Consider the following 27,818-nt stretch of genomic DNA (forward strand, 5'->3'; position numbering starts at 1 on the left):
ATCGCTGCTCTGGCACTAACCACATCATATACCGTAATTTCCGGACTATAAGCCGCGGCTTTTTACCCATGATTTGAACCCTGCGGCTTATACAACGGTGCGGCTAATCTATGGATTTTTACAGCTAACGCAGAGCCATCTCAGGCTCTGAGCTAACGTAGCTGCGGCTTATAGTCCGGTGCGGCTTGTATATGGGATTTTCCCTAAATTTGGCTGGTGCGGCTTATATTCAGGTGCGGTTTATAGTCCGGAAATTACGGTATATGTGTAGGATGACCAATATATTTTTATGGATAATTGATTATATTATAAATGATATACCAGAGATATTGTTGCTGCAATCCTCCTTCTCAAAATAGGAACACTAAATTGCATAACTTAAGTGTCAAATGACTAAATTGCATAACTTTGTGGCAAATATACGGAAATTCCCTACATTCTTTGCCCGGCGTGATCCCAGTTCTACAAATAATACATTCCAACACAGACTTACTCCATGACAAATTGGCCTTCAGTGTTGTGTTTGTGTCCATATTAACAACAAACAAGCCTTGGGATTCCATATTAACACTTTTATTAAAGGGATCACAGGTGGAAAAGGTCAACAGCAGTAGAATAGCAGAGAAATCACCTCCTACCACCGATAACCAATCGCAACCTCTTGGGAGATAGCTGGATAGTCACAGTAAATGCACCACAGAAAGGTCAAAATGCATTCGTACTCTAAAGTAATTTGGAATTTACTCAGCCATTTGTTTAAAAATAAACGTTTATTGATCCGTTACTTTTCAGTCTCCTAAATAAAGCTCAGCAATGCATACTGGCACCATCTGTTTGGACTGGGACACACACACACACACAGTAATAAAATAAAATAATAAAAAAAGAACATTAGCCAGAATGCTTAACATTTTGTGAGGCATGCCGACAGCCCAAGAAATGGCTCATGGAGATCATAAAAGAATCAATGTTTTCAAACATACTGTTAAAACTATATTAAAGAATATTCTACCGTTGTGGAGTTAAGCTGGATAATGAACTGGTTTTGTCAGTAATCATCTGCTGCTCTTAGTGTAAGATTGTGTAAAGAATAGTTATTTATGCTTAAATAAATCTGGGCCCCTGCTTTTCAATGGGCAGCTGTAATCCTCTTTTCAAAAAGCACAATACCTGCCATGACCTACATCACGTTACTCTTTTTTTTTTTACTTGTGGGATGAAGTTCAGTAATGATGTACCATGAGATCAAATGCTAGTGTACATGGCAAATGAAAAAAACATCCACTGATTTGCAAACTAACCAGACCAAGCACATTAAAAACTGATGCTTTGCTAAACTAGCATGGACACTCAACACAGCAGGGAACACTCACGTTACATCTGCCAGCAAAGTAATTGACACAGCAAAAGCAACAAAAAAAGTATTAAGTGTAACTCCTCACTATTCCACCATTAACTCTCAAGTTAACGTCATGCGAGCAATGTTACCATACTTATCTGTAACATGGTCATTTCTATCATAGGAACAGTTCTCTTAGAGGGCCTCTTTAACAGTCAGCACGAGAATACATAAAGAGTCAAGACCTTTTATCAAAATACATATTAGGCTCTCTGATAATACGGTTCTGGTTGGTAGACCCAGTAGCAGGCTTTTGTTACACAAGGGAGAAACTTAAAGGTGCCATGAATGGGTTTTTTTTCTGTCACTTCTCCCTGGTTTCTAGACATTATTCAGCCCCCTCATTTGAAGGAGTCATCATAGTGAATAACATGACAGACCAGACTGTCTGCATGTGCTACCTGTGTTGTGTGATTGCCTTGACAGATGTGAAGAGTGCAGGTTTCTGGCTCAAACTGGAAAAAGGTGTCTTTATTCATGTTGCATATGAAAACAAAACAACGTGGTCAATTAGCTGATCAGCTTGGCAAAGCGCTCGTTTGGCAAAATCCACCCGTCACAAGGAGGGGGCGGGGGAACTGGTGGGTTTTTGAAACTACAAACTAGGGGGGGAAAGTCATGATTGCCCACTGTCAAAACCACTAAATTAACCAAACGAAAGCCACCAATTACCAATGATGATGATAACGGCTGTTATCAATATATACAGTAGGTCCATGTCCTATTTGCAATCGCAGTCAGTCATTTCAAGTGTATTTGTGTCATTATCACGACTTGCTGAGTGACATGATACAGTGTTATGTTTACTATATAAAATACCATGTGGCCAGAACCAGCAACAGAAGCTGAGGGAGGAGAGATATTCATTAAAAGAACAGGCAAGATAGGAGAAAACCGATGGGACACAAGGGAACATAAAAGAAACTCATACAGGGTGTGGATGGCAGCAGGACAGTGGTTCTCAAACCTTTTCATTTCAAGGGCCCCTGTGACTCTCTGAGGGTCCCTGGACCCCACTTTGGAAACCACTGTTGCAGGAGATGGGAGTAAAAGTTTGACTGCAGGTGGACAACGAGATGGATGCAATGAAGGGAGCGGGAGCGTGGGGTGACCAACAACACACTGGTTGGTTGGAAAGCCACCCAAAAAAGAGAGGAACAAATGACAACTAATGAAGTGTATGTAGATGAGGAGATGGTAAAAAATGGAAGGACTAAGGTCTTGGGTGAGGGGGGAGCAGAGCTGCAGGGACAAAAGCGCCCCCTCTGCCTGTCCTATCGGTCCATTTCGTCCAGCAGGGGCGTGGCGTCTCCAGCGATGGACATGGGCGTGCTCTCGATCATGGGGCTCGGCGACGGCCGTGGGGTCATACGTGGTGTCTTCTTCCTGCCCTCTGCCTCCTTCTCCTTCAGCCACTGCTCGGCCATCTTGCCCCAGTCCACTGCTGAGCTGCTGGTGGTGGATCTGAAAATAGACACATGCATTCGTTAAGTACAGGGCTGATGTGATTGATATGTATTTGGACGCCCCTTTGAGTCCCCCTTAAGAAATAGTTCAATGTTTGGCAAAGATTTGTCAAAAACGTTTTGAAAATAGGCTTTCTAGTTTCTACAAGCACAAAGTTTGTAGATTGAGCTAGTCGATTTTGAATCTACAAGCTCGTGAGCTTTTAAATCTTCAAATAGCAGTGTTTTAAACCGTTCCTCATTTTGTTCTACATTATGGGTCGCGACTGAATATCTCCCTCCTTTTTCATACATTAAAAATAAAATCTAACAATTTTTCCAAAGAATTGCATGAATACATTTAAAACAATCAAAAGAAATTCAAAACAATTCCACAAATGTAACTTTTACGTGTAAGTGACAAGCTCGCAACACGCCGACCCTTTAGGGCCACAGGCTAAAAAGTTCAGGAACTACTTGCTCTACATACTTTGGCTGCGACGGCTGTGGCGTCACTGGCGTGCGGCCCCTGGACGAGGTGGTGGAAGAGGGCGTGCCGGACGAGTGTGCGCTATGGTGAGCGCTGTGATGTCCGCCGTGGTGCGACGAGTGTCCTCCTCCTCCGCCGTGGTGATGTGAGTGGGCGTGAGCCGGCTGCGGGGTGGAGCCGGGATACTGCGGCGTGCCCTGGGCCTGGTGGCTGGGCGTCGTGTACGAGTAGCTGGGCGTCAACATGGGCGTGGTCATGGGCTGCTGAGGCGTGGCGAACACCTGCGAGGAACATGGTGGGTTGTTTGATTGGGGTTCATCTTTGCGTTATATTACAAAATATAACGCTTAAAGAGTCAAATAATAGATCCATAATATAAATTAGTTATGATAATTTTACGTTTTCCATAGTGGCGTGTCAAGGTTGATTTATACTTATTGCGCACTGAATATAGCTGATTTACAAGCTCACAAAATGTTTCAGCGCAAGCTTGTAGACGTGCCGATTTCTACAGGCAAAACAGTGTGCCGCCAAGTGTACAATGGGCCCTTTATAAATCCCTGACACTGCAAACTAAGCACCTAGTGAAACACACATGGCTGTGCATTTCACTTTTACGGTGAAGAAAACATGTCCCCGTCTCACACTCACGTGATAGGCCGAGGAGCTGCCTCCGCCGCCTCCCCCGGTGCTGCCACCGTAACCGTACTGACTGGAGCCCCACTGGGCCGGCGTGGTGTTGGGGTTCTGGCCCTGGCCCGTCACCGCCGCGATGGCACTGAACATCTGGTTGGTCATGGTGCGTGGCAGAGCGTTGACGGCTCGCGTCAGGTCTGGCAGGGAAGAAACGAGAGGAGAAAAAAAAGAAGTTGGACTAACTCAAAACAGCATGTGAGATAGAACCAGGAGGACGTTAACACACCGTCCTTCCCGGTTCCCGCTGAGCTGTAGGAGTTGCTAATGCAGTGACAGAGTTCACCCAAACCCTACCAGTTTCCCCAGCCAAGCCATCCATGGAGGCAAAACCCGGTAACTTACCCGCAATGTTAATATTAGCCGGCGTGGCATTTAGTGACGCAGGTGTCCTTGTTCTGCTGCTGTTGCTTGGGGTGATGCCTTTAACAGAAAAATATGATATAAAATAAATAAGGTGTGATAGGGAATTGATAAACCTTGACATCTGTAAATATGTGCATTCTAGTAGTAGTACTAGCATGGTTACACACCTGGTAAGGGCTCTTGGTAATGGTCTTTGAACCAGCGGAACAGTCCGTTAACTGAAGGGAACATCTGAGAGCGATAACGGAATCCATCTGGGGTGATGGTCACATATTCAACCCTGAGGAAGCACCACAGTAACCACAGCATGTAGGGTTAGGTCAAACATCAAGTTCAAAACATCCGCTTTAATGTTAATTAGCTTTCCTGCATAGCCCTTTTTTTTATGGTATTAAGCAACAGCAATGCCAAATAATTTAATTAACTACATTTATCATTCAAGTTGAGGGAAATAAAATGTATTCAATTTACAAAATGGATAGGAAAATGATGGCTAAACATTTACAACACTAAAACACAGCGCCAAAGTGAGCGCTTATATGGAGAAATGTAGAAGCTAGGCTGTTTTAGTTGTTGACAAAGTTGAAGACATTGACACTGACCGTGGTTTCCCACGAGGCTGGTAGCCAAGAATGAATTTCCCTGGCAGGTCTTTACAGGCCGAAATAAAATATGGAATAAATGTGGGTTTCTCCCTCTTCGTCTTGACCAACATCTCTTCCATTTTCTAGTGGAGAAAGGAAGACAGAATCAGCACTGAAAAAAGGGCAGTAGTACAAGTATTATCTAACTACAACACAGTTAATACAGAAAAATTACAGTTGAGCCAAAGACTCACTAACATTACCTTCCTGTCTCCTCCATTACAATCGTGGAAGTACTTGTGTGTTAGTAGATCCCGGGCAAAGGCGGCCATTGGCTGAATGAAGCGAGCGGTGATCTCATCGAGATCTTCAAACTCCTGCAGAAGGAAGAAAGCAGCAGCTCTTTTAGAGCATCCACAGGCACGATGCCACCACCATGATTCTACTGTACACGCACAAGCACGTCGCCCACTGTACAATGCATACAATCAGTGTTCATTTTCACAGCACATTTTGATGTAGTTTTAGCTATAGTCTTTTGAATAAAATCCCATTTAGTAGCCATACTAAATGGAACGTGTTGTGAGCTGGTAGAACGGCTATTTTCGGAGCGTGATGCCCACACATAGCCAAGCATAACATACTGTAGTTTTCTTAAATCTAAAATATTATGGAGGGATTAGTGCAGTAGTACTGTAGATCCTACTCAGGAGTAGATTCTACTGGATCTCTTCTCCACTAGTCCCAGAACATAACATATTAGTCTATTTTTTATTTGTTGACAGTCGACAAAATGAACACCGCATACGATAACAAGCGAGTGCCACCAACCTCTGTGCCGATCCATAGCGTGTGTCCCAAGCTGAAGGCGTTCTCCTTGCCTTCTTCTCTCACGTCCACGTGCTGGTAAATTCCATCTCCCACCTACCAAATCACAGCATAACAAAGAATGATGCAGTGTGGCCTGTGGCTCACTGGTTCTGGCACCCTTCTGTGACAGTTGAATGTTGTCTGGGCTAACTACCAAGGGTTCTGACGAGTCTGACGACGATTGCAGGGGAAATTATTAATCAAGCGATCATCAGATAAAACATCAGTGATGAAAATCAAACAAAAAGAATGTAACCATTTGAATAATCACTCAGTGATGCAAAAAATTATATTATACTATGCACTCTAAAAACTGAACATATTTCTGTCTCGCTGCTGCAACTTGTGGAAAATGTGGGTATCATAGAATGAGCACAAAAGGACCAAATATACAAAGGTTCTGAATTTGATTGGGCTATATAGACATCACAAAAACCATAAATTCTGGGTGTACAGCAAATGCTGTACGTTTCTGTCGTTTCTGTCGTTTCTTTATTGCTTGTTTTCTCCGAAAAACACTCCAAAGTGGTTTTAGTCCAATCCGCCCGACGTTCAGATGTAGATTTCTGATCGCATCGTGCAAGCCAAATTACTGCTTGTGGTGAAAACTAAGACATGTCGGCTGATACTCGGAAAAACGTTTTGATCCTCCTCTCGGGCGGAAGTGGTTGGCGCGAATACACACAGATATACCCTGGCTGCCTGCAGTCATTTCAAATGAACACCAGGGAGCGCTGAAAATGTTGCGTTTCTCAAGCCTTCCAAAATGTTCAAACGCTTCCGTCATACAGTCTGTATAACGGAAGCGCTGAAGTGAATGGAAATGACAAAAACTGCTTCCAGAATCGGCTTTCATGCGATGGCCCATATGGTGATAAATATCGTCGAGACGATATGCCTTTTCAGAGATATCGTATATATCGTGATAAAGTGAATGCACAGTCAATGATTTGCAGTTCTATACCTTAACGTATTCAATGCCAGACAAAATATTTTAATTCACCCAGTGCCAGTGATTTTGCGGGTTTTTTTCTTACTTTTTAAGTAGTCACAGAATATTTATGTCCACTATGATTGATCCCCCAACCGTTGATAATTACTTCCTTTCACTGGCTGTCCGGAATGACAAGGTAAGCATCAGTGCTTACCTTCCAGGTCACAGTGAGGTGGTTCTCCCCTTTGCTGCTGGGCCTGATGACCAGGTCTCCCTGGTCTAAGGACTCCATCATCTTCTCTGCCTGCTTGAAACTGATGTTGTGGAAGCTGGGGTGGGCGATCACACGCTTTATGTAGGCTGGAAGAGAACATATCAGTTATTAGTAGTGCACATAGCGTTCTGAGTTCTTATTTTATTTTTTCACTTAGTTTCTCAGTCTGGTACTGATCCTATTTCCAAGATTCAGCCCCTGCCATGGCTTCTGATAGGTCAGTGAGGGGGTGGGGGTTTGGGACCATTGGCTACCCATGTAAAATTCGAGTCACTTCCTGACTTGCCTACGTAATTGGTGACATTTGGAAATGCGGGTCAAATAGGACCATGGCCAGACAGACAAAGTGAGGAAAAAGTATGCAGAACGGAGCGAATCACTCGATTGCAGGCTAACACATTCCATCTATTGAGACCACATTGTCATGGCGAGTGTAATAGGATTTGTAATCTACTTGGTTCATTCTTGAACTTTTGTACTTTCTGTACTTGTCTATAAGAGAAAAAGAAAAAGAGTAAAGTTATAATAATAATTAATAATTGCTGCGTTGCTGCTCTGTCATACTGACGTGTTCGCTGTTGTTTCTTCTTCAGTTCCTCCTCCCTCTTCTGGTCCTCTGTCTCAACGTCAAAGTCGTAGTAACTGTCCTTGGGGAGCTTCCACTCGTTGCTCTTGTCCATCAGGTCGGAGGTGCGACACGTCAGGTCAACACTGAACTTCTCGATGTCGATCTTCATGATCCGGCAGTGGACCGTCATGCCCACCTTGACCCTCTCCTCTGGGTGTTTGACCACCTTGTCGCTGAGGAACTTGGTGGGGATGAAGCCCTGGACGCCGTTGTCCAACCTCATCCGAACACCGATGGCCTGGCCCGGACAGGAGCCGCTGTCAAAGTGGTTCCACACCTCGCTGAGCTCAGGGAAGTTGTCCTGCTGGCAGAAGGGACACTGCCACAGCCCTGTGGAGTCGTTGCGGATGGCCTGGTCGTAGCTCTCCCCTTGGGGCCGCCGGTGAGCGATGCCCGTCACGTTGCTGGTGATAAGCTTCCCTGGGAATCAAAGAAAAGGGTGTTCATGGATACAGCAGCAGCTGCCTTTTGTAGAAAATTAAGATTCTAATGATGACTGAAATACATGCACAGTGAAATAAGTGCTTCATATGACTACTTATTGCTTCCTTTTTATTGGGACAGCCCCAAATGTAATCCATTAATAAACTCTGCTGTTATGTTTCATGCTTTTACATTGCATGTACGACATATGACTGATATTTGGGCAAGATTTCAGCCCAAAACTACTGATACAAAGTTTTTGGCAAAATTAGTCTCATCTCAGAGCCTCTTCTAATCTAGACCGTTTGGGTTACCTATATAGAAGGTCTCTGGCGTCTCCTTTGTGAGCAGGTTAAAGACCTCCTCGGTGTTGGGTTGTCTGTAGGTAACTCTCAGGTCTTTGTACCTGCAGCTCAGCTCAGCGCGGATGTCATAAAGAGTGATCCCCTTGTTGCCATAACCCTACAGGGGCAGAGCAAACAAAACATAGTCATAATGGGTGAAGGCAAGTGACGTACAGTATACGCCATGCCACTCCGTTTAATTGACGAGAATTTAATAACAGAAATATATTTCAGGTGACTAAAATATGACTAAAACCAAATCAAAATTTGCTACTGTCAAAATCAACACTAGTGAGAGCTGTAAGCAAAGCAGCTGTGCTCCGCAGGGACACTCGCCTGTCTCTCCAGCTCCTCTGCGAAGGCGTCCAAGTCCAGGTCTTTGAGACGCTCGGGGTTCTCCAGGATCTCCTCCAGGGCTCCGGCCGGGTTGGCGTCCTCCGCCGACTCGTCATACTCCAGGGCGTCCACGGCCATCTTCCTAGCCCACTCGTACGTCTCTGGGTGGACCCGGGAACCGTCCAGAACCTCGATGTACGAGTCTGTGCTGTCTCCGAGTGACGCCGTGTCAATCTTGATGAAACCGGCACAGTTGATGAAGACCTTGGGCCCCATGTGGCACATGGTGACCAGCTGGGTCCTGTTTTCCAGACGAGTGTTGTTCTGTTTCAGAATCTGAAAAGACAGGGGGAAATCTGCATAAATAGGCACACTAATATATAGCAGGTATTGGGGACAATAATCTCTAGGCACCTGACGATTCGATTACGATTCGGAGGGCTGCAATGTGATTATAAATCGATTACCGATGCATCGCGAGTCGCGACTACAATACTAAAATAATCGGTTTTATTTACCACCCCTAGCAGGTATAGTAAAATGCAGCTCAGAAAAGGAAATCTCACATGTAGCCGGTGCAGTTTGAATTCAGAAACATTAGATTTTTATTAAGGATCTTGATTTTTATTAAGGATCCCCATTAGCTGGTGCCATAGCAACCAGCTAGTCTTCCTAAAACAGAACTGCATGTTACCAATCTTTGGCTCATAACATGCCCTGCTCCACAGTCCACCCTGTCACATCTGAACCATAGACTGTAAAAAAAATATGGACAAAGCGTTCTCCGGGTCTGATATGGACGTAAGATGAAGCCTGTCAGTCCTTGAATTGTAAATCGCCATCTTTCTAGATCAATTTGGGCCCAGCTGGGCATTGGCTGGCCCAGACAACGAGGCGGGACTTCCCCCCTTCTTCTTCGTTGGTTTTTATTTTTACTCGAGCAGGGGGTGGCTCCCGATCATAGACTGTAACGGTAGCCACGCCCCTCAGAACATACTCGACTTTATGGTAATTATTTTAATAAATTGGACCATAATTTTCCAAAAAGAATATTATGACATGAGAAATGAGACTTTAAACTAGTGACTGGAAGCAGAAAGTATTCATGATCATGTTTATTAAGGTAAAGTTGGGCCCAAATACATGGACCTCTATGGAGATATGGGGCTTTTTGGGCCCAATGACAGCGCCACAACAGGCCATTATAAGAACTTTCAGGAAGTCCCGAATCCCGATTTCCTTAGTGGCTTCACAAAATTTCTGTCTGACTGCCCCCCTGATCTGAACCAGGCCTGTCCCATATTAATAGGTGCTCATGCTGAGGAGGATCACACACCTTGAGGAGGTGAGAGCCCTTCCTGGGTCCAAGGCCGCACACAAACTGGACCAGGCTCTGGGTGTAAGGATGGGCGATGGCTCTGTTCACATCCACTCCAACCTCGTTCACCCGGTTGATGAATTCACAGTACAGAGCGTTGAGCAGGTCTTCTTTCACGACTTGCTCCTGATGGACGGGGGGGGAAAAAAAAGAAAAAGGGACAGGGTAACATTGCAGTTATTCAGTTAAAGGACTGCATCCTACCGTTGGTTGCAGGGGCATACTAGTTTGGGAACTATGCCATGTTTGGGAACTATGCCATGAATGTCTTTATTTTTAGTGTTTGTTTGTTTACATTCATTACAACATTACAGAACTTTCCTGAATAATTTAGTTAATGTAAATGTTTAGTTAAAGTATTTTACCCCATATTTCCAGGCATATAGCAATCATACTGTGCAATGAGGGAGCGCTTAAACCAGTGTGCTATCAATGCACCAAGACAGACTGGAGCGAAGGTGTCACGTGACAAAAAGAATAGATCTATAAGCTAACAACTCACTGCATTTTACCATGTTACATGGACAAAACCAATGTATTTATCAGAAACGTCTTATCTCCATATTTGAACTTTGTGGGTTTTTTGTAAATTGACGCCCTACTTGATCATACAGCGTCACACAAAAGCATCAAAAGTAGTGGATCCACAAGGTCGAAATACGGCGCATAGCAACACATTCTCAGCTTGTAGATCTACTACTTTTGCTATTTCTTTTGTTTTGGACACATGAGGTTTCCTCCCGGCAGAGACAAAATGTGTCTCTGTCGGGAGGAAACCTCATGTATTTAATATACACAACAACATTTTCCAAAACATTTGAGTAATGCCAAACCTTTTCGTGCTCCAGTTTTTCTAAATTTCAAAAAGCATGTCATGGCCGTGGGAGCAATGCATATAGCACTTGCACCGCCTGACCTCCACCCTCCACGCCCCCCGTCACCTCTCACCTGCAGAGGGTGCAGTTTGAGGCAGAGGATGTCCTCGTCGGTGCTGCAGACCTGAGAGTACTCCACCAGAGGATCCTGGATCTTCCTGGCTATGGACACAGCCTGGCGCAGCAGGGGAGGGTAGTCTCGGAAATCAGCCTGGACACACGGGGGACAGACAGAGAGGGAGGACAGGACACGCATATATTACAACACGTCTGGTAGGAGAAGAAGATGACGCCATTAGCTGTGGCAGTGCTGTGGTAACTTGTGGGTGTTCGTCAACTTTTACAAGTTTGGGCAGACATGAAATACATCATAGTATATGATTTTTCAGGTGCAGAAACATTGTTTTTGGCTAATTGTGTTGAGCCACTGAATACATACCTGGCTCAGGTACTAGTGCTAAAACCTGATTATATAGAGCGTCGCAGTCCCGCCCCCTACCTGGGCCCAGGAAATGATTCCCCGTTCATTTTCCTCAGACATTTCAAAAAGTATTTATTTAAATAACTTTTAAGCCTCTTACAAAGCCAACTCCAGTTGTGACAAATCATGACAACACAATTTTTCGGGCCAAACAAATAATTAGAAAGAAGAAAAAAACGGCAGGTTAAAACACTTTTTGTTGTTTTTCTTCTTCTTATTATTTGTTTGGTCCAAAATATTGTGTTTGTTGTCATGATTTGTCACAACTCCAGTTGGCTTTGTCTGCGGCGTAACAGTCTTTAAATAAATACTTTGTGAAATGTCTATGGGAAAAATGCATTGGGAATTATTTCCTGGGCATGGCGTCGTCATGAAAGGGGGCAGGACTGCGACGCTCTATAAGTCTATAGGCTTCTTACATAGGCTCCTTGGGAAAACACTGCCGGTGTGTGTGTGTGTGTTCTATTATTTACCTCAGACTTCTTGCTATTCATGTACAGTGTTGCCAGTTCATTGTCGACCAGCTCCACTCCCACAGGGGACATAGAGGTTTCTTGTTCAAGCTCACTGACGGCCCGTTTGATGTCCTCCATTATCATATGAGCATCTCTTCAGACATGTGAAAAACAAGCTTGGCATCAGTACTAAGAAAACCACCCGTAATTAAGCTGGTTTAAAATAAATAAAAATAATAGAACAAGGAAAAAAAAAAACCACTCACCTATTCTCTCCAGCAACAGCCACCACATGAGGTTTCTTGCCGGTCAGAAACTTCTTCAGGTTTTCAATATCAATAGCCTGAGAATGATAGGAAGAACTAATATCAGCCCAACACAATGTAAATATAAGTTCAAATGCATGTTCAAGCATTTTCTGCAGAAAATGCGGCTGCCTCGACCATGGCCCTTGAATCCACTTTTTCCGTTGCCTACCTTTTTCTCTCTCTCGTCTTCTCTGAAGGCGTTCTTCCTCTTCATGAAGTGGGGCAGACGTAGGAAGTCAATCACCTCTCCTTCACCGTTGATGAGAGCACAGAACACGGGCGTATCCCTGTAGCAACCACATGCAAGGATGCAAGTCATGATTTATATTTTACTCTATTTTTGAAGACATACAATAACACAACTTAAGACAGAAAAGCAATACAAATATCCCACAAGACAAACTATGAGAAAAAGCACATAACAAAAACATAAAAAAGGTATATACTGTCTGTATATACACACCTACATACAGTGATACATACATAGCACATAGTGCCTTTATCAACACCAAAAAACCAGATTATAACCATACTAGTATCCCACCCTGTGGGACACCCACCTGCCCTCGGTGAAGGCGACTCCCAGGGCTCGGATGCCTTTGCCTTGACTCTCATCCAGGTCATCATCCTCCTCCACCTGCTGGTCTGGCCTGTACGGAGCCACCTTCAGCCAGTTGTACAACCGTCTACAGCAGGACTACAAACACAGACAGATAGCGGTGTGATCACACACCGTAAAGAATAGGACTACAAACACAGAAAGATAGCGGTGTGATCACACACCGTAAAGAATAGGACTACAAACACAGACAGATAGCGGTGTGATCACACACCGTAAAGAATAGGACTACAAACACAGACAGATAGCGGTGTGATCACACACCGTAAAGAATAGGACTACAAACACAGACAGATAGCGGTGTGATCACACACCGTAAAGAATAGGACTACAAACACAGACAGATAGCGGTGTGATCACACACCTTAAAGAATAGAACTACAAACACAGACAGATCGCAGTGTGATCACACACCGTAAAGAATAGAACTACAAACACAGACAGATAGCGTTGTGATCACACGCCATAAAGAATAGGACTACAAACACAGACAGATAACGTTATGGTCACACACACCGTAAAGAATAGGAACTGCGTTACGCCATTGGTTTCTACAGACCGTAAATGTAGCGAATTTTTCAGCGATTTCAAATCCGCCTTCTTTCTATATCCGGTCCCGAAATGGAAGCGGAAATTAATGGAAATGCTAGTGGTTGTGAGTTGTGACCAGAGCAGGGCTGGGTCAATGGGTGAGCCCACCCCTCGTACAGTACAACACCCTATTTTATCTTCAATTTTAAAATACATGGGACCATCATTTACCAAAAACTCATATCATGGTGATTGAAAAAGGACTTTAAACTATGGAAGCATAAAGTATTCATGACAATGTTTATTAGGACAGGTAATGAAATGTGTAAATTCATTCAAAAACCCATCCGCTTGAATAGAGCGTTATTGCTTCGGACCCCAGCAGGGGGAAAACAGCGAGACTACAGGCCTATGAACTGTCACTTCCTATATTGCCTCAATGTACAAGCCGGATCCTAGCCCCTTGGTTATGATACAGGAGAGTATTGGATATCAGGTAAGGCTGAACGATTAATCGTTTTCAAACGGAAATTGTGATTTGAAAACCACGCGATTTTTTATTAATTAATTTATATAATCATAATATTCAGTCTGATCCAGTGTTTACGACACTTCTGTGCTGTGCTCTCTATTCTCACCAATCAGAAGTGTGACTGCAGTGCATGTGTACACGCACTCGCCCAGTGCCCAAAACAAATTGTTGTTTGTCATTTTCGTTGATGGCTGATAGAACAGCAGCGGCAAAGCATGCCTTCTGCAGAGCCCGTTTTTCCCAAAATCGTTCAGGTAGGGATGGGTCCGATTCATCGATAATCGTTAATATTGAATTATACTACCGGTAATAGATTTTCATTTTGGACGCATTTACACATCCCTAATACCAGGTTCACTTACCCGGACAATGTTCTCCTTGGCCTCAGCAATGAGCTTGTTCTTGAGCTCCTTGGACATCTGAGGGTAGAGGAACTGGGTGAGGGCTCTCTCTATGGCCAAGGTCCTCTGCCTGTTCCATTCTTGCACCTGGTGGCTGAACTCATCCCTGTAGTAGAACTGTTTGATCTCATCATAGTATGTCTGGTCACCGGCAAACCCTTTGATGCCGAGCAAGTCAATACAGATATCTATGGTCAGCAGCCCCTCTTCCTCAGCCAAGCACATCTTGAGGAACTGATCCCCGTTCAGCTCTTTCACAGGCTTGTTCTTGAGGTACTTGAACGAGTAGGCAGGGTGAGCCTCGTCTATCTCCTTCTTGCCTTTCTTGGTGGGCTTGATGTTGACCTTGGCCCTCTCCTGGAAGGTCTGCCTGAGGACGTGTCGAACTAGTGGCTCCCGTGCGATTTGCATTGCCACCATATACCTGGTCCCTTCAAGCACTGCCTCGGGAGTGGCGAACTGACTAGAGGAATAAACAAGAGGGGTGGCAATTAGGGATGTCAGTAACGGATAGTTTCCCAGCCGGTTAGCCGATAGGATTAACCGGGTCATTAACGGATAGTGGTTGATTTTTATCTTTTTTTTAATAGGCTACCCCAAATGTAATATGCATGTATAGGCTACAAGCTACATAATTAAAGTTGGTAGACGAATGGCATACATTTATTTATGCTCCTTTTTTAAAAGACAAACAAAAAAGCAACATTTAACAATATAAATAAATTGTTGTAGGCTTCTGGCTTAATCATCAATAAACAACGCATCGCATCTGCATGATGCATGCATCTGCGCGTCTACAGTACAGAGGTCCGCCGGTTCTAGTCCAACAAAACAAATAAATCCAGTCCAGATCTGAGCAACCTATACCTATAAAGCCACTGGACGCATGAGCTAAGCCTTTTTTTATTATTAAGGAAGATCAGCATGCATGATGATGTCACCGTGTTCCGTTTGTTGACTTTTCGCTGACGAGAAAACCCTCAAACATCGATAGCACATGGCTAACTTACTAGGCGTAAAAGCCGTGCCAGTGTGGGGACTCGGGAGACGGATAGGAGGAGGAGGAGGAACCGGCAGCGGCTGTAAGCGTTCTCCCTCCAGGCCAAATGGCCAATAATGGATTTAATAATGCAGGTCTCTGCATTGATACGGTCGACATGTGTTCATCTCGTCTCGCTGTCAGTCGCTTACATTTCGACTACCGCAAAGCTACCGTTGTAGCCAACTAGCCATTGAAGTACAACAGAGAACTTTGTGACATTGAGGGGGCAGAAAACAGTGCCCGAGCTCTGTTCATGCAGCCTGGAGTGTGACAAGCTGGGCGGCGCAAATAGCAATTTTAGGCATGTGTGCAACATGACAACTGTTTTAAAGTATTGTACAGTGACAACTACAGTCTCTGTAATGTTTATGTTGTACTATTACTAAAAACGATCTAAAATAAATTAACAAAAAAAACAAATTAACCGTTTAAGCTGATAAAAAATATCCGGACGGCTAACCGGTTAGCCGGTTAACCCCTGACATCCCTAGTGGCAATCAGTCAGTGTGCGATATTTCTTTCCTCTCCATTTCCACACTCAAGGTCTGAGAATAAATATGCAGAGATGTTGTTTTTAAGGGTCTGAATGGCGGGGGATCTAACCTGCAGCAGTAATCTTTAGCCAACTCCACAGGTTCAGCTGGGAACTGCTCCGTCTCGTGGCGCTGGTAGCTGTCTCGCAGATTTTCTCCGAACTGCTCTGGTGTCAAGCCAAACTTTTTGGCTAAACCATCTGATAGAGGCAGAGTGTAACACGAAACGTTAACAAGAGTGTGTGAGAGATGTTAGATATTGTAAATCAATCAATAAACCATTTTAACCGCACCGCTCAATAAAATAATGATGTTGTTACATGTATAGCAATAATGAATGAGAAACAGAGGTAGCATCCGGATTCAAAGGTAAAACAATGTATAGGTTGCACCCGGTGTCATAGTTCAGAAGGGGATCTCTGATAATAAAATTTAAAAAGAGGTCCCGCACAGTTCCATCTGGAACTTGCAAAAAGAAGTGTGCTCTTTATTAAGTCAACGTTTCGGTCGTAAGACCTTCATCAGGACAGACAATCCTTTGAGGTGTGCATAGGCCTTCTTCTAAATAAAAATTCAAAGGAAAAAGTCTGACTGTGCTGTACAACCATGGGCCAGTGATGACAGAATTTACTCACCAAGTCCCACGCTCTGGCAGATGGTGTACATGTCCCTGCGTGACGCCTGCTTCAAATCTGGTCCTTTTTGCTCCTCCTCTTCCTCCTCTACTTCCACCTCCTCCTCCTCACCTGCCAAACCACAAGCTTTTTATCTCTCCATCACTGGTCCTTCTATGCACCATCCAATTTTCACAGCAAATTCTGATTTTGTCATAGTGTTTTGAATAACACACCATTTAGTTTTAGTCCTATTTAGTCATCTGAAATTGTTTAGCCTTAGTCGACTAAATATCAAAAACCTTAGTCTTAGTCAACAAAGTTAACACTGCCACCCATCCACCCTTTAATAAATCCTTCTTACCATCCTCGTTCACCTCCTTGATCTTCTTGAGTCTCTTCTTGACGACCTTCGCAGAGTTCTGCATCTTAGGGATGTCTCTGCCGTAGTACAACAGGAAGTGGTGGTACACGTCGCTCAGTTCATCGAGACTCTGGACGTCTTTCAGCCTGCAGCAAAACAGCAGAACAGCTTTGACTGCGGTGTCATAAATATATCTTCATGACCTGAGTTCCCTGGCTGAGCGCCTCGGTAGTCGGTCCGGTCAATCGCGGGTGTTCTTTTAAATGTTTAACCATGGTATAGATACCTCTCCATGTCGGAGGTATCCAGGGGACGGATGCCATCTGCCAGGGGTTTGTCGGGGTCTGCAGAGATCTGCTCAAACTGGTAGGACTGCATCCTCTGGAAGAGCCGCGTCAGGTTCTGCTTGCGGCTCTTCAGCTGAGTCCACTGGGGGGGAGGGGGAGGTTAGTTAAGTTGTTGATTAGGACGCCAGTAAGTGAACAAAAAGCGCAAAACACTCACGAATACACGAATTAGCACACTCCCGGACCGCAAAGAGCTCTTTCGCTTTGTGTGGTGTAGATCTCTACAAATGTAAACACCCAAAGTGTGAACACACAATAGTTTGTTTTCAGAAGAGTATCATACTGCGAAAGCTGTATGGAGTAACTTTATGATCATTTATTGCCGTTTTGGAACTCTTAGAACTGGCCACTGTTTACTGTTTATCTGTTTGGTGGATAGCTGCTATAAAGTTTTGCTTGAAAATTCCTTGCATTGCGCAGACAAATGGCATGAAGGTGGGAGGATAATGACATAATTTTCATTTTTGGGTGAATTATTTCTCATAGTAAAGTATTAAAAATAATTGGAATAATTGTTGTCTAGCAAAATGTCATGACATGGTAAAATAAACAACTACAGAGCAATACACAAATCATACCTTCTCATCCCATTGCCACACCTTCCACAGGTCATTGATATTAAGCTCTGGCTCCACATACTCCTTCCTGTAGAACGCTATGAATGGAACCTGGACAAGAGAGACAGGCACAAAATTAAACTGGTTTCTGGACAGCGTACCATTTGTCCTGTCTTTAACCCATTAAAATTGAGAAAGCATCAAGCAGATATCTGTTATTTTGTTCAACTTGTTTCTGGGGGTCCCTGGAACAAAATATTTTGAGATGGGAGTCGGCAGCCTGAGCCAAATATAGACATGAAAACGCTTGAGAACCACTTATATAGCAACGTAGGTTTTTCAGAAAACTGTTAGGATTCGGAATCGGCCTCAAATCTTAATGGGTTAAGCCATCTTGACAAGCTTTAACACTAGCCATGTGCTTAAGTTCTGGTATAGATCACATGGTATGGGTTAGTCTGAAGAGATGAGGAAAGAAATATGTGTAAGAAAATGTGAAACAGTGTAAGACAGATGAAATGTACCGGGTACCTCAAAGTGCTGGTTCCTCATAAAGTTGAGGGCCTCCTTAATCTTGGCAATTGTGCTTGGGCCTTTCCTGCTGAAGTTTGTGGTCGTCCCTCTGTCTAGGTAATCTGTGCTCTCCTGATTAAGAAACAGATGTTTCACATTGTGTCACATTTTAATCTATAGATCTTGTGGGATAATGACAATTGGCATGCGAGTTACATTTTGTATAACAAGCTGCTAATCTTTAGCTGGTAATTTTCTTAGGCGGTGTAAATATTATAGTTCTAACAAATTTAAGACAAATCAAATGATCTCTCCTTCAAGCTAACACAATATCACCTAACAAACTTTTAGCCTCAATTTTCTAATATGGTTGTTTGTCTCACATCGACACAGACGTGCAACTGGGAACACAATATGTATATCTTGGCACAAAATGACAACCGTGTGCGTATATCTCATCATTCACAGCTGATGTACAGTAGTACCTGCATGGAAATCGTTAGGGTGGAGAAGCCATGTCTAAATATCCATTCTGCTTCCTCCTCCAACTCGTCATCCTCAGCAGACTTAACGGGGATTGAGCGTATCTACACGACGGAACACAAAATGGTGAGAGAACAGATGAAAGAAACGAAAGGTCTCAGATGTCATACATGTCAATTGACTGATCCAAAGCACCAAAACCAAACCGTGCAGGTACAAGAACACACACAAATAGGCCTGTCACTTCTTTTTTTTAATATATATATATTTTTTATCCCACGATTTTGTAATCCATTTTTCACCCCTGTGTCAATCATATATGGGGGACATGGGGAGAGCAACGGACTTGAACTCATGCTTCCTTCATGCCTGAGTGTCCAAGTTGCTCCTTTACACCTGACAGGGGGGAGTTTCCCTGGTTGGACGTAGCGCGTGGAAGGAACGCGTTATTCCAATCATTTCCTTTTCCCCTCCATCAGGCGTATACGTATAAGGTTAAGTATTAAGGTCATTAAATATGTGTTATTTGTCATATCTGCCCCCCCCCCCTGTGCAAGCCTTTTACGAAGGCTAAAAGGTAAACTGAAATGTAATTTTGATTCAAAATGTTCCACCGTTCAACGACGCAATACTTTGAGTGACAATTCACCGCCAAGTAAAATGTCAGCCGTGACAGCCGTAGAACACACACCTGGAACCTCTCGGGCATGTCGGTGGAGCGGATCTCGTTGTCCTGGTCTGTCATGTGACTGCTCTCCAGCTCGCTGGGCTCGTAGATCTCAAAGATACTCTTCCTGCCCTGCCGCCTCTTGGTCTGCTTCTTGGGTCGGTCCCAGCCCTCCTCCTCCTGGTCCTCCTCCTCTTCCTCGCCCCCCTCGTAGGCGTCGGTCACAAAGTCGTTGTAGTCGAAGTCCCCGCCGAAGATCTCCTGGGCCTCCTGCAGGGCTCTGGGGGTACATCGACACGGGACGGTGATGTAACAGTAGCGTGAATAAAGCCCAAACCACACCAATGGGTCGCCATGCAACCAAACGGTTGCGAGTACACGCATGCTGATGCATGTAGTTGCAAGGAACCATTGAATTACTTGGCTCGACTTGCGTCGACATGGGCGACCATGCGGTGACGTGCAACAAGACAGTGCTGCGACGAGCGCTGAAACGGTTTTGTTGCGTCTCAACCCATTGGTGTGGTCGCGCTTTAGACTAAAACAAAAAGACTAAGGGTTTTCATATTTAGTCGAATAATACTAAAATTTTACAATTTACAATTTACAATTTCAGAAACAGGACTAAAACTAAATGATGTGTTATTCAAAAGACAAAGACTAAATCAGAATTTGCTGTCAAAATGAACACTGCCCTATATATATATTCATAGCATTTTCCTCCCATTACATCTAGTTTAGTTTAATTTCGTTATCACCGACTGTATGCTTTGTCACGCTGTCTATTTTGTTCTTAATTTCCTGTGTGCGGTATTCCATTTGCCGTTTTAAAAACACACTTGTTAGGCCCTGTGCTCTTCTTACGTCAGCTGATGTGCCATTTCTTATTCACTTCAAACTGAACCAAAAGTTAACTATTTTCGGGCTGCTTGAGAACCTCCCCGCTACTCTGCTGACACTCACGCGTCAGTGTATGCAGAGAATTTCTTGCCCCTCTTCTTGGTGATGGGTTGGCCGTCATCGTCCACAATGAAGTCATCGATGTCTACAAGGAGATAAAAAAAAGAACAGTAAAGATCCGAGTGTGCAAGAGTCCTTCTGAAAAGAAAAGGTCAAGGTTTGGTATTCCATGATAGCTTCACCAGTTCTGAATAAACCAGTGGTGGAAAGTAATTAAGTACAATTTTGAGGTATTCGTGCATTACTTGAGTATTTATCATTTCCAATACTTTTACTTCTACTCCACTACATCTCAGATCCAAATATTGTACTTTTACTCCACTACAATTATTTGAAAACTTTAGTTACTACGTAGATTTTGATTATTACAAAACATACATTAACTACTTCAGCCCTATATACCTTTCAGCCATTTGAAAGGTATATATATATATATATATATATATATATATATATTTGAAAAAATAGCCGATCTACAAGCTCACAATGAGTCACATCGCAACACATTGTGAGCTCGTAGATCCATCTTTTCTCAAAAGATTTTCAGATTTGAAAACTTGAAACGGGACATTCTGCATAATGAATGAGAGTACTTTTACTCTTGGTACTTTAAGTACATTTTTGATGTCATTACTTTTGTACCCATTTTGAATTCCGGACTTTCACTTGTATGAGTACATTTCTATATTGCAGTATTCCCCAACGCATGTCGGACCAACGCATGTCGGACCAACGCATGTCGGACCAACGCATGTCGGGAGCAACTGGTGATTTGCGCATGTCAGACTTTTGGTGTGTCGGATAAGCATGTGCACCCCTTATTCCCCACCATTGGAATACACCCTTGTGTCCACCCACCTGACTCCTCATCCTCCCCTTGTGTCCACCCACCTGACTCCTCATCCTCCCCTTGTGTCCACCCACCTGACTCCTCTCCCTCCCCTTGTGTCCACCCACCTGACTCCTCTCCCTCCCCTTGTGTCCACCCACCTGACTCCTCATCCTCCCCTTGTGTCCACCCACCTGACTCCTCATCCTCCCCTTGTGTCCACCCACCTGACTCCTCATCCTCCCCTTGTGTCCACCCACCTGACTCCTCATCCTCCCCTTGTGTCCACCCACCTGACTCCTCATCCTCCCCTTGTGTCCACCCACCTGACTCCTCATCCTCCCCTTGTGTCCACCCACCTGACTCCTCATCCTCTCCCTCCCCTTGTGTCCACCCACCTGACTCCTCTCCCTCCCCTTGTGTCCACCCACCTGACTCCTCTCCCTCCCCTTGTGTCCACCCACCTGACTCCTCATCCTCCTTGTGTCCACCCACCTGACTCCTCATCCTCCCCTTGTGTCCACCCACCTGACTCCTCTCCCTCCCCTTGTGTCCACCCACCTGACTCCTCATCCTCCCCTTGTGTCCACCCACCTGACTCTTCATCCTCTCCCTCCCCTTGTGTCCACCCACCTGACTCCTCTCCCTCCCCTTGTGTCCACCCACCTGACTCCTCATCCTCCCCTTGTGTCCACCCACCTGACTCCTCATCCTCTCCCTCCCCTTGTGTCCACCCACCTGACTCCTCATCCTCTCCCTCCCCTTGTGTCCACCCACCTGACTCCTCTCCCTCCCCTTGTGTCCACCCACCTGACTCCTCATCCTCTCCCTACACCCTTGTGTCCACCCACCTGACTCCTCATCCTCTCCCTCCTCCTCATCGGCACGCTGAAGCGGTGCATCGACCGTCTCTCCCTCCTCCAGCTCGCCGTCCCCCTCTTCGCCAGTGAAGATCTCGCCGGCGATCGTGTCCCTCGCCTCATCATCGTCATCGTCATCATCATCCAAGGTCTTCAAGCGGTCATACTTCTTTTTCTGGAAAAAGGGCAGGAAAAGTTTTTTTAATTATGAGGTAATGATTATTATATATGGCAGTGGTTTTAAACCGGTGGTCCGGGGAACACCACCAGTCCTTGATGGAGTTCCAGGTGGTCCCCAGCTAAATGATGATTCAAGAGTTGGTAAACCAAATGTACACTTTAACTCTTGAGTTAAATTATTAATTAAACATCTGCAGTACTTTATTTAGAAGAAGTCTATACAATTAGAGAATGTAGAAGAATTGTTATTTTGATCAAAGTTTGTCTGTTATCTCTCCTATGGTACAATGTATCAACTTCAATACAGCATGGAATCTTATCCAACGATGTTTTGGGTCTGAAAGGCTAAATCTCATCAAATGGTGGTCCGTGGCTCAAATAAATAATGGACCTTGATGTGAAAAATGCCATTACTGCATTCTTTAAACTAGGTGGAATTGATTGCGAGCAGGTGATCAAAATATGGGATGATAAACATTTGTCTATCATCACAATAAGTAAAGACAGAAATATGGCCTTACCCTCCTTTTCACTTTAACACCTAAGTTCTCCTCAATGAGGTCTAGATCGTCGTCATCTAGGTAGTCATCAAAACCTGCAAAAGAGAATATTAAGTCTCAAGACAGTTCCCTGGAAACACCGTTTTTCAGGACTGTGCCTGAATGAGAAGAAGTAGATGCACAGAAATCAGCAGTTTAGCCGTTACAAATCAAGACGTTTTTTATTCCACCGACACAATCTTTAATTGTAATCAAAACTAAACTGGTAGATCCTAATGCCCCTAATGTGCAGCTCGTCGCAACGTCCAGAGAAACCACAGTACATATTACTGCAGGGTATTCCAAAGCGTGTAGATCTGCTACTTTCTGTATATATTCGAGTTTGATAGTTTTGATGTAGTTGGGGTTTACAACACAGCAATGAGAACCAAAATGAAAATGGGGCTTGGCATTAATGTGCTTATTGTTATAGGCTACTGAAATAGCCCTTGTAGTGCTTCAAGGCTGTCCAATTCATCATATACACATGTTTATATGTTCATTATGATTGGCTGGAATCTTTAAGAACACATCTATAAAACGGTGTGATAAACCATTTTAGAAGCTCCCTAGTCTGTCCCTCCACCCCAGGTCTCTGGCTGACTACTAATATATCCACCAAGTTGGACAATGACACTAATGGCAGGTACACACAGTCACACACACACACACACACTGTAGTACTTTTTAAAGTCATGGAATCGTTAAGTATTTCACACTACACAAATCTCTTATTGTTTTGGTTTTACACGATTGGTCACATTGGGATCACATGCGGTCTATCGACATATTCAAGTGAGATGTGTTGGCTTTATAGACTATTATTTAACAGCAAAATTAATATAGCTACCAATATGTACAGTATGACACGTGAATTAGTGTGTGTGGGGGGGGGGCTGCTTCATCTTTCTCTCTTAGCTACTTGAGTCTGTCCTGAAAAACGTTGGAAGACCTATGGTTTAAATGCACTTATGTTTTCATGTTTAGTCAGATTTAGGTCAGGAGGCACTTACTGCGCTTCTTCCGTCGGTGTTTGACTTCCTCGTCGGAGTCACTGCCTGCTTCACTCCCACCACTACGACTCCCTTTAGGGCTACCGCCACCGCCACCGCCTCCCTCCTCCTCCTCCTCTTCGTCTCCATCATCAATGAGACCCCTCAGGTTTCCTCTCTCGTCCTGGTCCTCTGTGTTCTCCTCTTCATCTTCATCTGTTGTGGAACATCCCAGGAGGAGTGGATCAATAACAGAACTCACACCGCTTGCCACCACACAGTCCCAAGCCCACACGAACAGCCCTCACTCACACACGCATTAGTAAGTCAGCCTTCACTGTCAGTGGCCCAACATCCTGGAATAAACTCCAAAATTCTTTAAAAGTGAGCTCCCTGCCATAATTCGGTCAGTTCAAAGGAATGCTTCAAAACAGCATCACCAAAACTCTTGAAAATGGTCCTCAAACAATGTCTATTTCTCAAACTCTACTATACTTATATACTTGTGGGGACATTTGTTCTTCAGAAGTACGGTAAGTAATACAAACAGTCACAGGTAGCCTGGAAAGTGGAAACCAGACAAACACATGGAATAAAGCTAAATAAAATCTCATGAAAGTCTAATGATGTAATGATGTTTAAGTATTATCATTCTAAAGCTATGTTGCTCTGCTGTTCCACACACAGCCAAGCAGATTTGAGGTTTTAAAGATGGAGTGCCACAATTTTTGTGTCTATGAGGTGACAGTACTTCATTAGACACCCTGGAGTCGTTTTTATGTGCAATGGTGTATAGAGCACCGAAGTATGACGTCAATATCGGTAGAGGGCGCAAGTCCACAGGTTTGTGTACTTTATATTTGCATTATAATCCCCATAGGGGGATTTCAGATCGCCTCATAAGAACTGTGATGTCTTGTCACCCCGGCCGCTTCATTCATATGGATATGAAGAATAAACTGAGTTAGTTAATACATTTTCGCTAGAAGCAGACTGCATCATATATGAGTGACTGACTGTTGCAAACGATACAGACACCTGACAATAACGCCGAGACAGCTTGTTTATTTTTGGACCACAACGCTTATAGTAGACGATATCAAGATGATCCCATGTATTCTCCATGGAGAAATTACTTCCGCAAACCAGGGGAATCGAAGGGATGAGCGAGTTACGTCAGGACTTCGGTGCTCTATTTACTTTGTATTTAGGGTTTCTTCCTGGAGGCTGAACCCTTGACAGTCAAACGGGCCAATGAAATAAACAGTAATTATAGTGAAATCACATTATCAGCCCCTCCCCTAAATCATACAACTACAGCTGTGGGTGCTGCTTCAGTTCAGGTGGATCACCACCCACCAGGCAAACCAGGCATACTTAATGAACTGGTGGGCGTGTCCATTTTAACAAATACTGTACACTTTTTGGAAAAAGTTCTTCCTCCTTATATTATAATACTTGATGATCTTGTTTTAGGGTGGAAAAAAATCGTGGCACTTTTTTTTGTTGCTTTTATGACATATTATAATGATCCGAGACCATTTATGTCATGGGAAATGTATTCTATTGATAGTTGGATCACTTCAAATACTCTTTGATCTTAAAATGAACAAATAACTGAAAATAGCTGACATGCTTCCATAGAACACGTCAGCAGAAGATTCAGTTAATCTTACCGTCGTCCTCCATAAACCTCTGAGTCTTTTTGGGCTTCAAGTCCTTCTCTTCAAACTCTTCCTCCTCAGACTCCTCCGCCTCACTTTCGATAAAGTCCGACATCTCTGAAAGTCCGGAGAAATTAACACAAACGTCAGTATAAATAGAATACCAAGTTTTCCATAATATGTTTCTCCGGTTCGGTACAGTCTTGTTCGGGTCTAGTTTAGATAAACAAGTATGGCAATTGGCAAGTTGTTAGTGACTCACTGTAAAGCTTTTATTTTAACATTATGAAATATCAGGTACTGTTATGGGCTGTGACAAGGCTGTGATGTATCTTTTCTAGCCATCAGCTTTTTTGAGGGGCACCTAGTACCTCCAATGCATGGCTTTCTGAAATTACGTCATAGCTTGGCTTAACTATAAATTCCCTGTTGCCAAGTCTATGGACTTAAATGTTATGTTAAAATGCATTTAAGGCCAAAGATTTCAATAAATGCTACAAAACCTGCAAATGCACTAAAGGTAAATAGTGTCATGACAGGGGGTTTGATTGATTGATTTATTTATTAACAGTTTGTAGAATTTACAGTACATTTTAAGCACAAACTCAATACAAAGACTGTCAACTGTGAGTGGACGACCCAATTAAGCATTACACTTGTTTACAACAGGGTCCACATTGTTCAATTCATCAAAACATTTAAAGACATACAAACATTTAGAGACATACAAATAAACATTTCTATGTAGCTAAAGTACAGAACAGGAATTCATCATATGGGAAGCAAAAAAGGGAAAAGATACAATATACAGTGAGGGAAAATGGGGGGGGGGGGGGGGGTGGGGGGGATTCAGATTTTACAGAGGCCAGTTTCGAATTGCAGCCATCCGTAGGTGCCCTTTGAGAGCGGTTTTGAAGGAGTCAAGGGATTCACATGTCTTAATGACTGTTGGTAGGGCGTTCCACATTTTGGTGGCATAGGAGCGAAAATAATTTAGTCCCTTGTTTGTGCCGAATCTGGGTTGTACATGGTTTGTTGCACTCCCTCTGGTGTTGTGGGTGTGGACTTCGTTTACATTAAGGAAGTATTTAGACAGGTACATGGGTATCTTGGTGGTGTATCGAATCTTGTGGACCAGACCCATTGCAAGATGCTGTACTGTAACTCTGTCGTCGACCCTAAGCCATCCCAGCCTGTCAAAGTGGGCAGGGGTGAGGTGGGTTCGGGTGAGGCCAAGTAGGAGCCTGACCAGTTTGTTTTGGGAGGTCTGGAGCCTTGTTTTAAGGGCCTTTGAGGTGCTGTGGTACCAAGAGGTGGATGCATAGTCAAAGAAACCTTGTACGAGGGCTCCTGTTAAGGTCTTCAAGGTGTTTTTGCTGACCAGTGAGGAGATCCTGTTCTTTGATTGACTTTTTTGATTACGTTGGTGGCCATTTTATCACCGGAAAGATTGGCCTCCAGGATGGAACCTAGGTAGGTAATTTGATCTTTTCGTGTGATAATATTGTCACCCACTCGGGTAGATCTATCTGTGTTATTCAATGATCCTGCAAGTGAGTAACAATATACCTAGTTCAAGACAAAGTACGGTCGTTTTGGGGCCAGTTATAATAATCCATCGCACGCATAAAATGACAAGAACGGTCCTAAACAATCACACCGAAATGCGACCTTGTTGTGAGTGTCTGATTTGAGTCACTTGACTGTTTCTGTGTTGACTAGCGTTAGCCACGAACTAATACTGCTAGCCATGTTAGCGGAAACAAACGTTATCTTATCCTGCATGCGATCAAGCGACGTGTCAGTCCGTTAAATATGGGTGAATTGGTTGGAATGGATTTCCAGTGGATTTAAACCAAGGGCCACCAAGAGAACAAAGTAACGACAGAAGGTATAACAAGGCCTCTCTGAGCCACAACGCCGCTCGTGCTAACACGTTTAGCATCACATCATGTTAGCCTGCATTGAGGCGTCAATATTAGCAGCAACTCTGGGCCATTTTTTACAACGTAACAAACACCCCTGTGAAAAAAAATAACACAGGGTTTAAATGTAAATAAATATACCTCCGCAGAGAGGAGTGGGTTCAGTTCAACGATGGTTTTCTGACGATCTTCAGAATGTTGTTGAGTCAAAACTGTAATGGTAACCCAGTCCTCCACTCCTCCAGCAGCGTGACGTCATGTCCGGGATGCAGTGAGCACGGCTCGTCTTCGAATTCTTTCAGAAGCGAGCTGGCGTCCCCTGCTGGCGGACATCTACCATACTCTACTGCCATGTTTTCATGTTCTTGATAGTCAGTGTGCCA

At 43.9% G+C, this 27,818-nt stretch overlaps 1 protein-coding gene across 1 annotated transcript; it reads right to left on the bottom strand.

Moving 5' to 3' along the window:
* Positions 1-557: 557 nt before the first annotated feature.
* Positions 558-27,691, bottom strand: LOC310860944 (transcription elongation factor SPT6-like). The gene is made up of 33 exons (XM_083768162.1): positions 27,577-27,691; positions 25,523-25,627; positions 23,868-24,062; positions 22,837-22,910; positions 22,127-22,310; positions 20,450-20,531; positions 19,511-19,766; positions 18,822-18,923; positions 18,355-18,468; positions 17,845-17,934; positions 17,206-17,348; positions 16,920-17,065; positions 16,577-16,687; positions 16,012-16,141; positions 14,328-14,829; positions 12,844-12,980; positions 12,453-12,570; positions 12,242-12,318; positions 11,994-12,129; positions 11,113-11,250; positions 10,123-10,290; positions 8,787-9,122; positions 8,421-8,568; positions 7,624-8,103; positions 6,996-7,141; positions 5,809-5,901; positions 5,241-5,354; positions 4,996-5,120; positions 4,561-4,673; positions 4,373-4,450; positions 3,986-4,167; positions 3,335-3,615; positions 558-2,863 (listed from the first exon to the last, which is right to left on the bottom strand). Exons 2-33 carry the CDS (start codon positions 25,623-25,625, stop codon positions 2,674-2,676), a joined length of 5,292 nt encoding a protein of 1,763 aa, XP_083624288.1. The 5' UTR covers positions 25,626-25,627; positions 27,577-27,691; the 3' UTR covers positions 558-2,673.
* Between the last annotated feature and the right edge of the window lie 127 nt (positions 27,692-27,818).

Source organism: Protomyctophum parallelum (assembly GCF_964188405.1).
Source record: "Protomyctophum parallelum genome assembly, chromosome: 1".
NCBI lineage: Eukaryota > Metazoa > Chordata > Actinopteri > Myctophiformes > Myctophidae > Protomyctophum > Protomyctophum parallelum.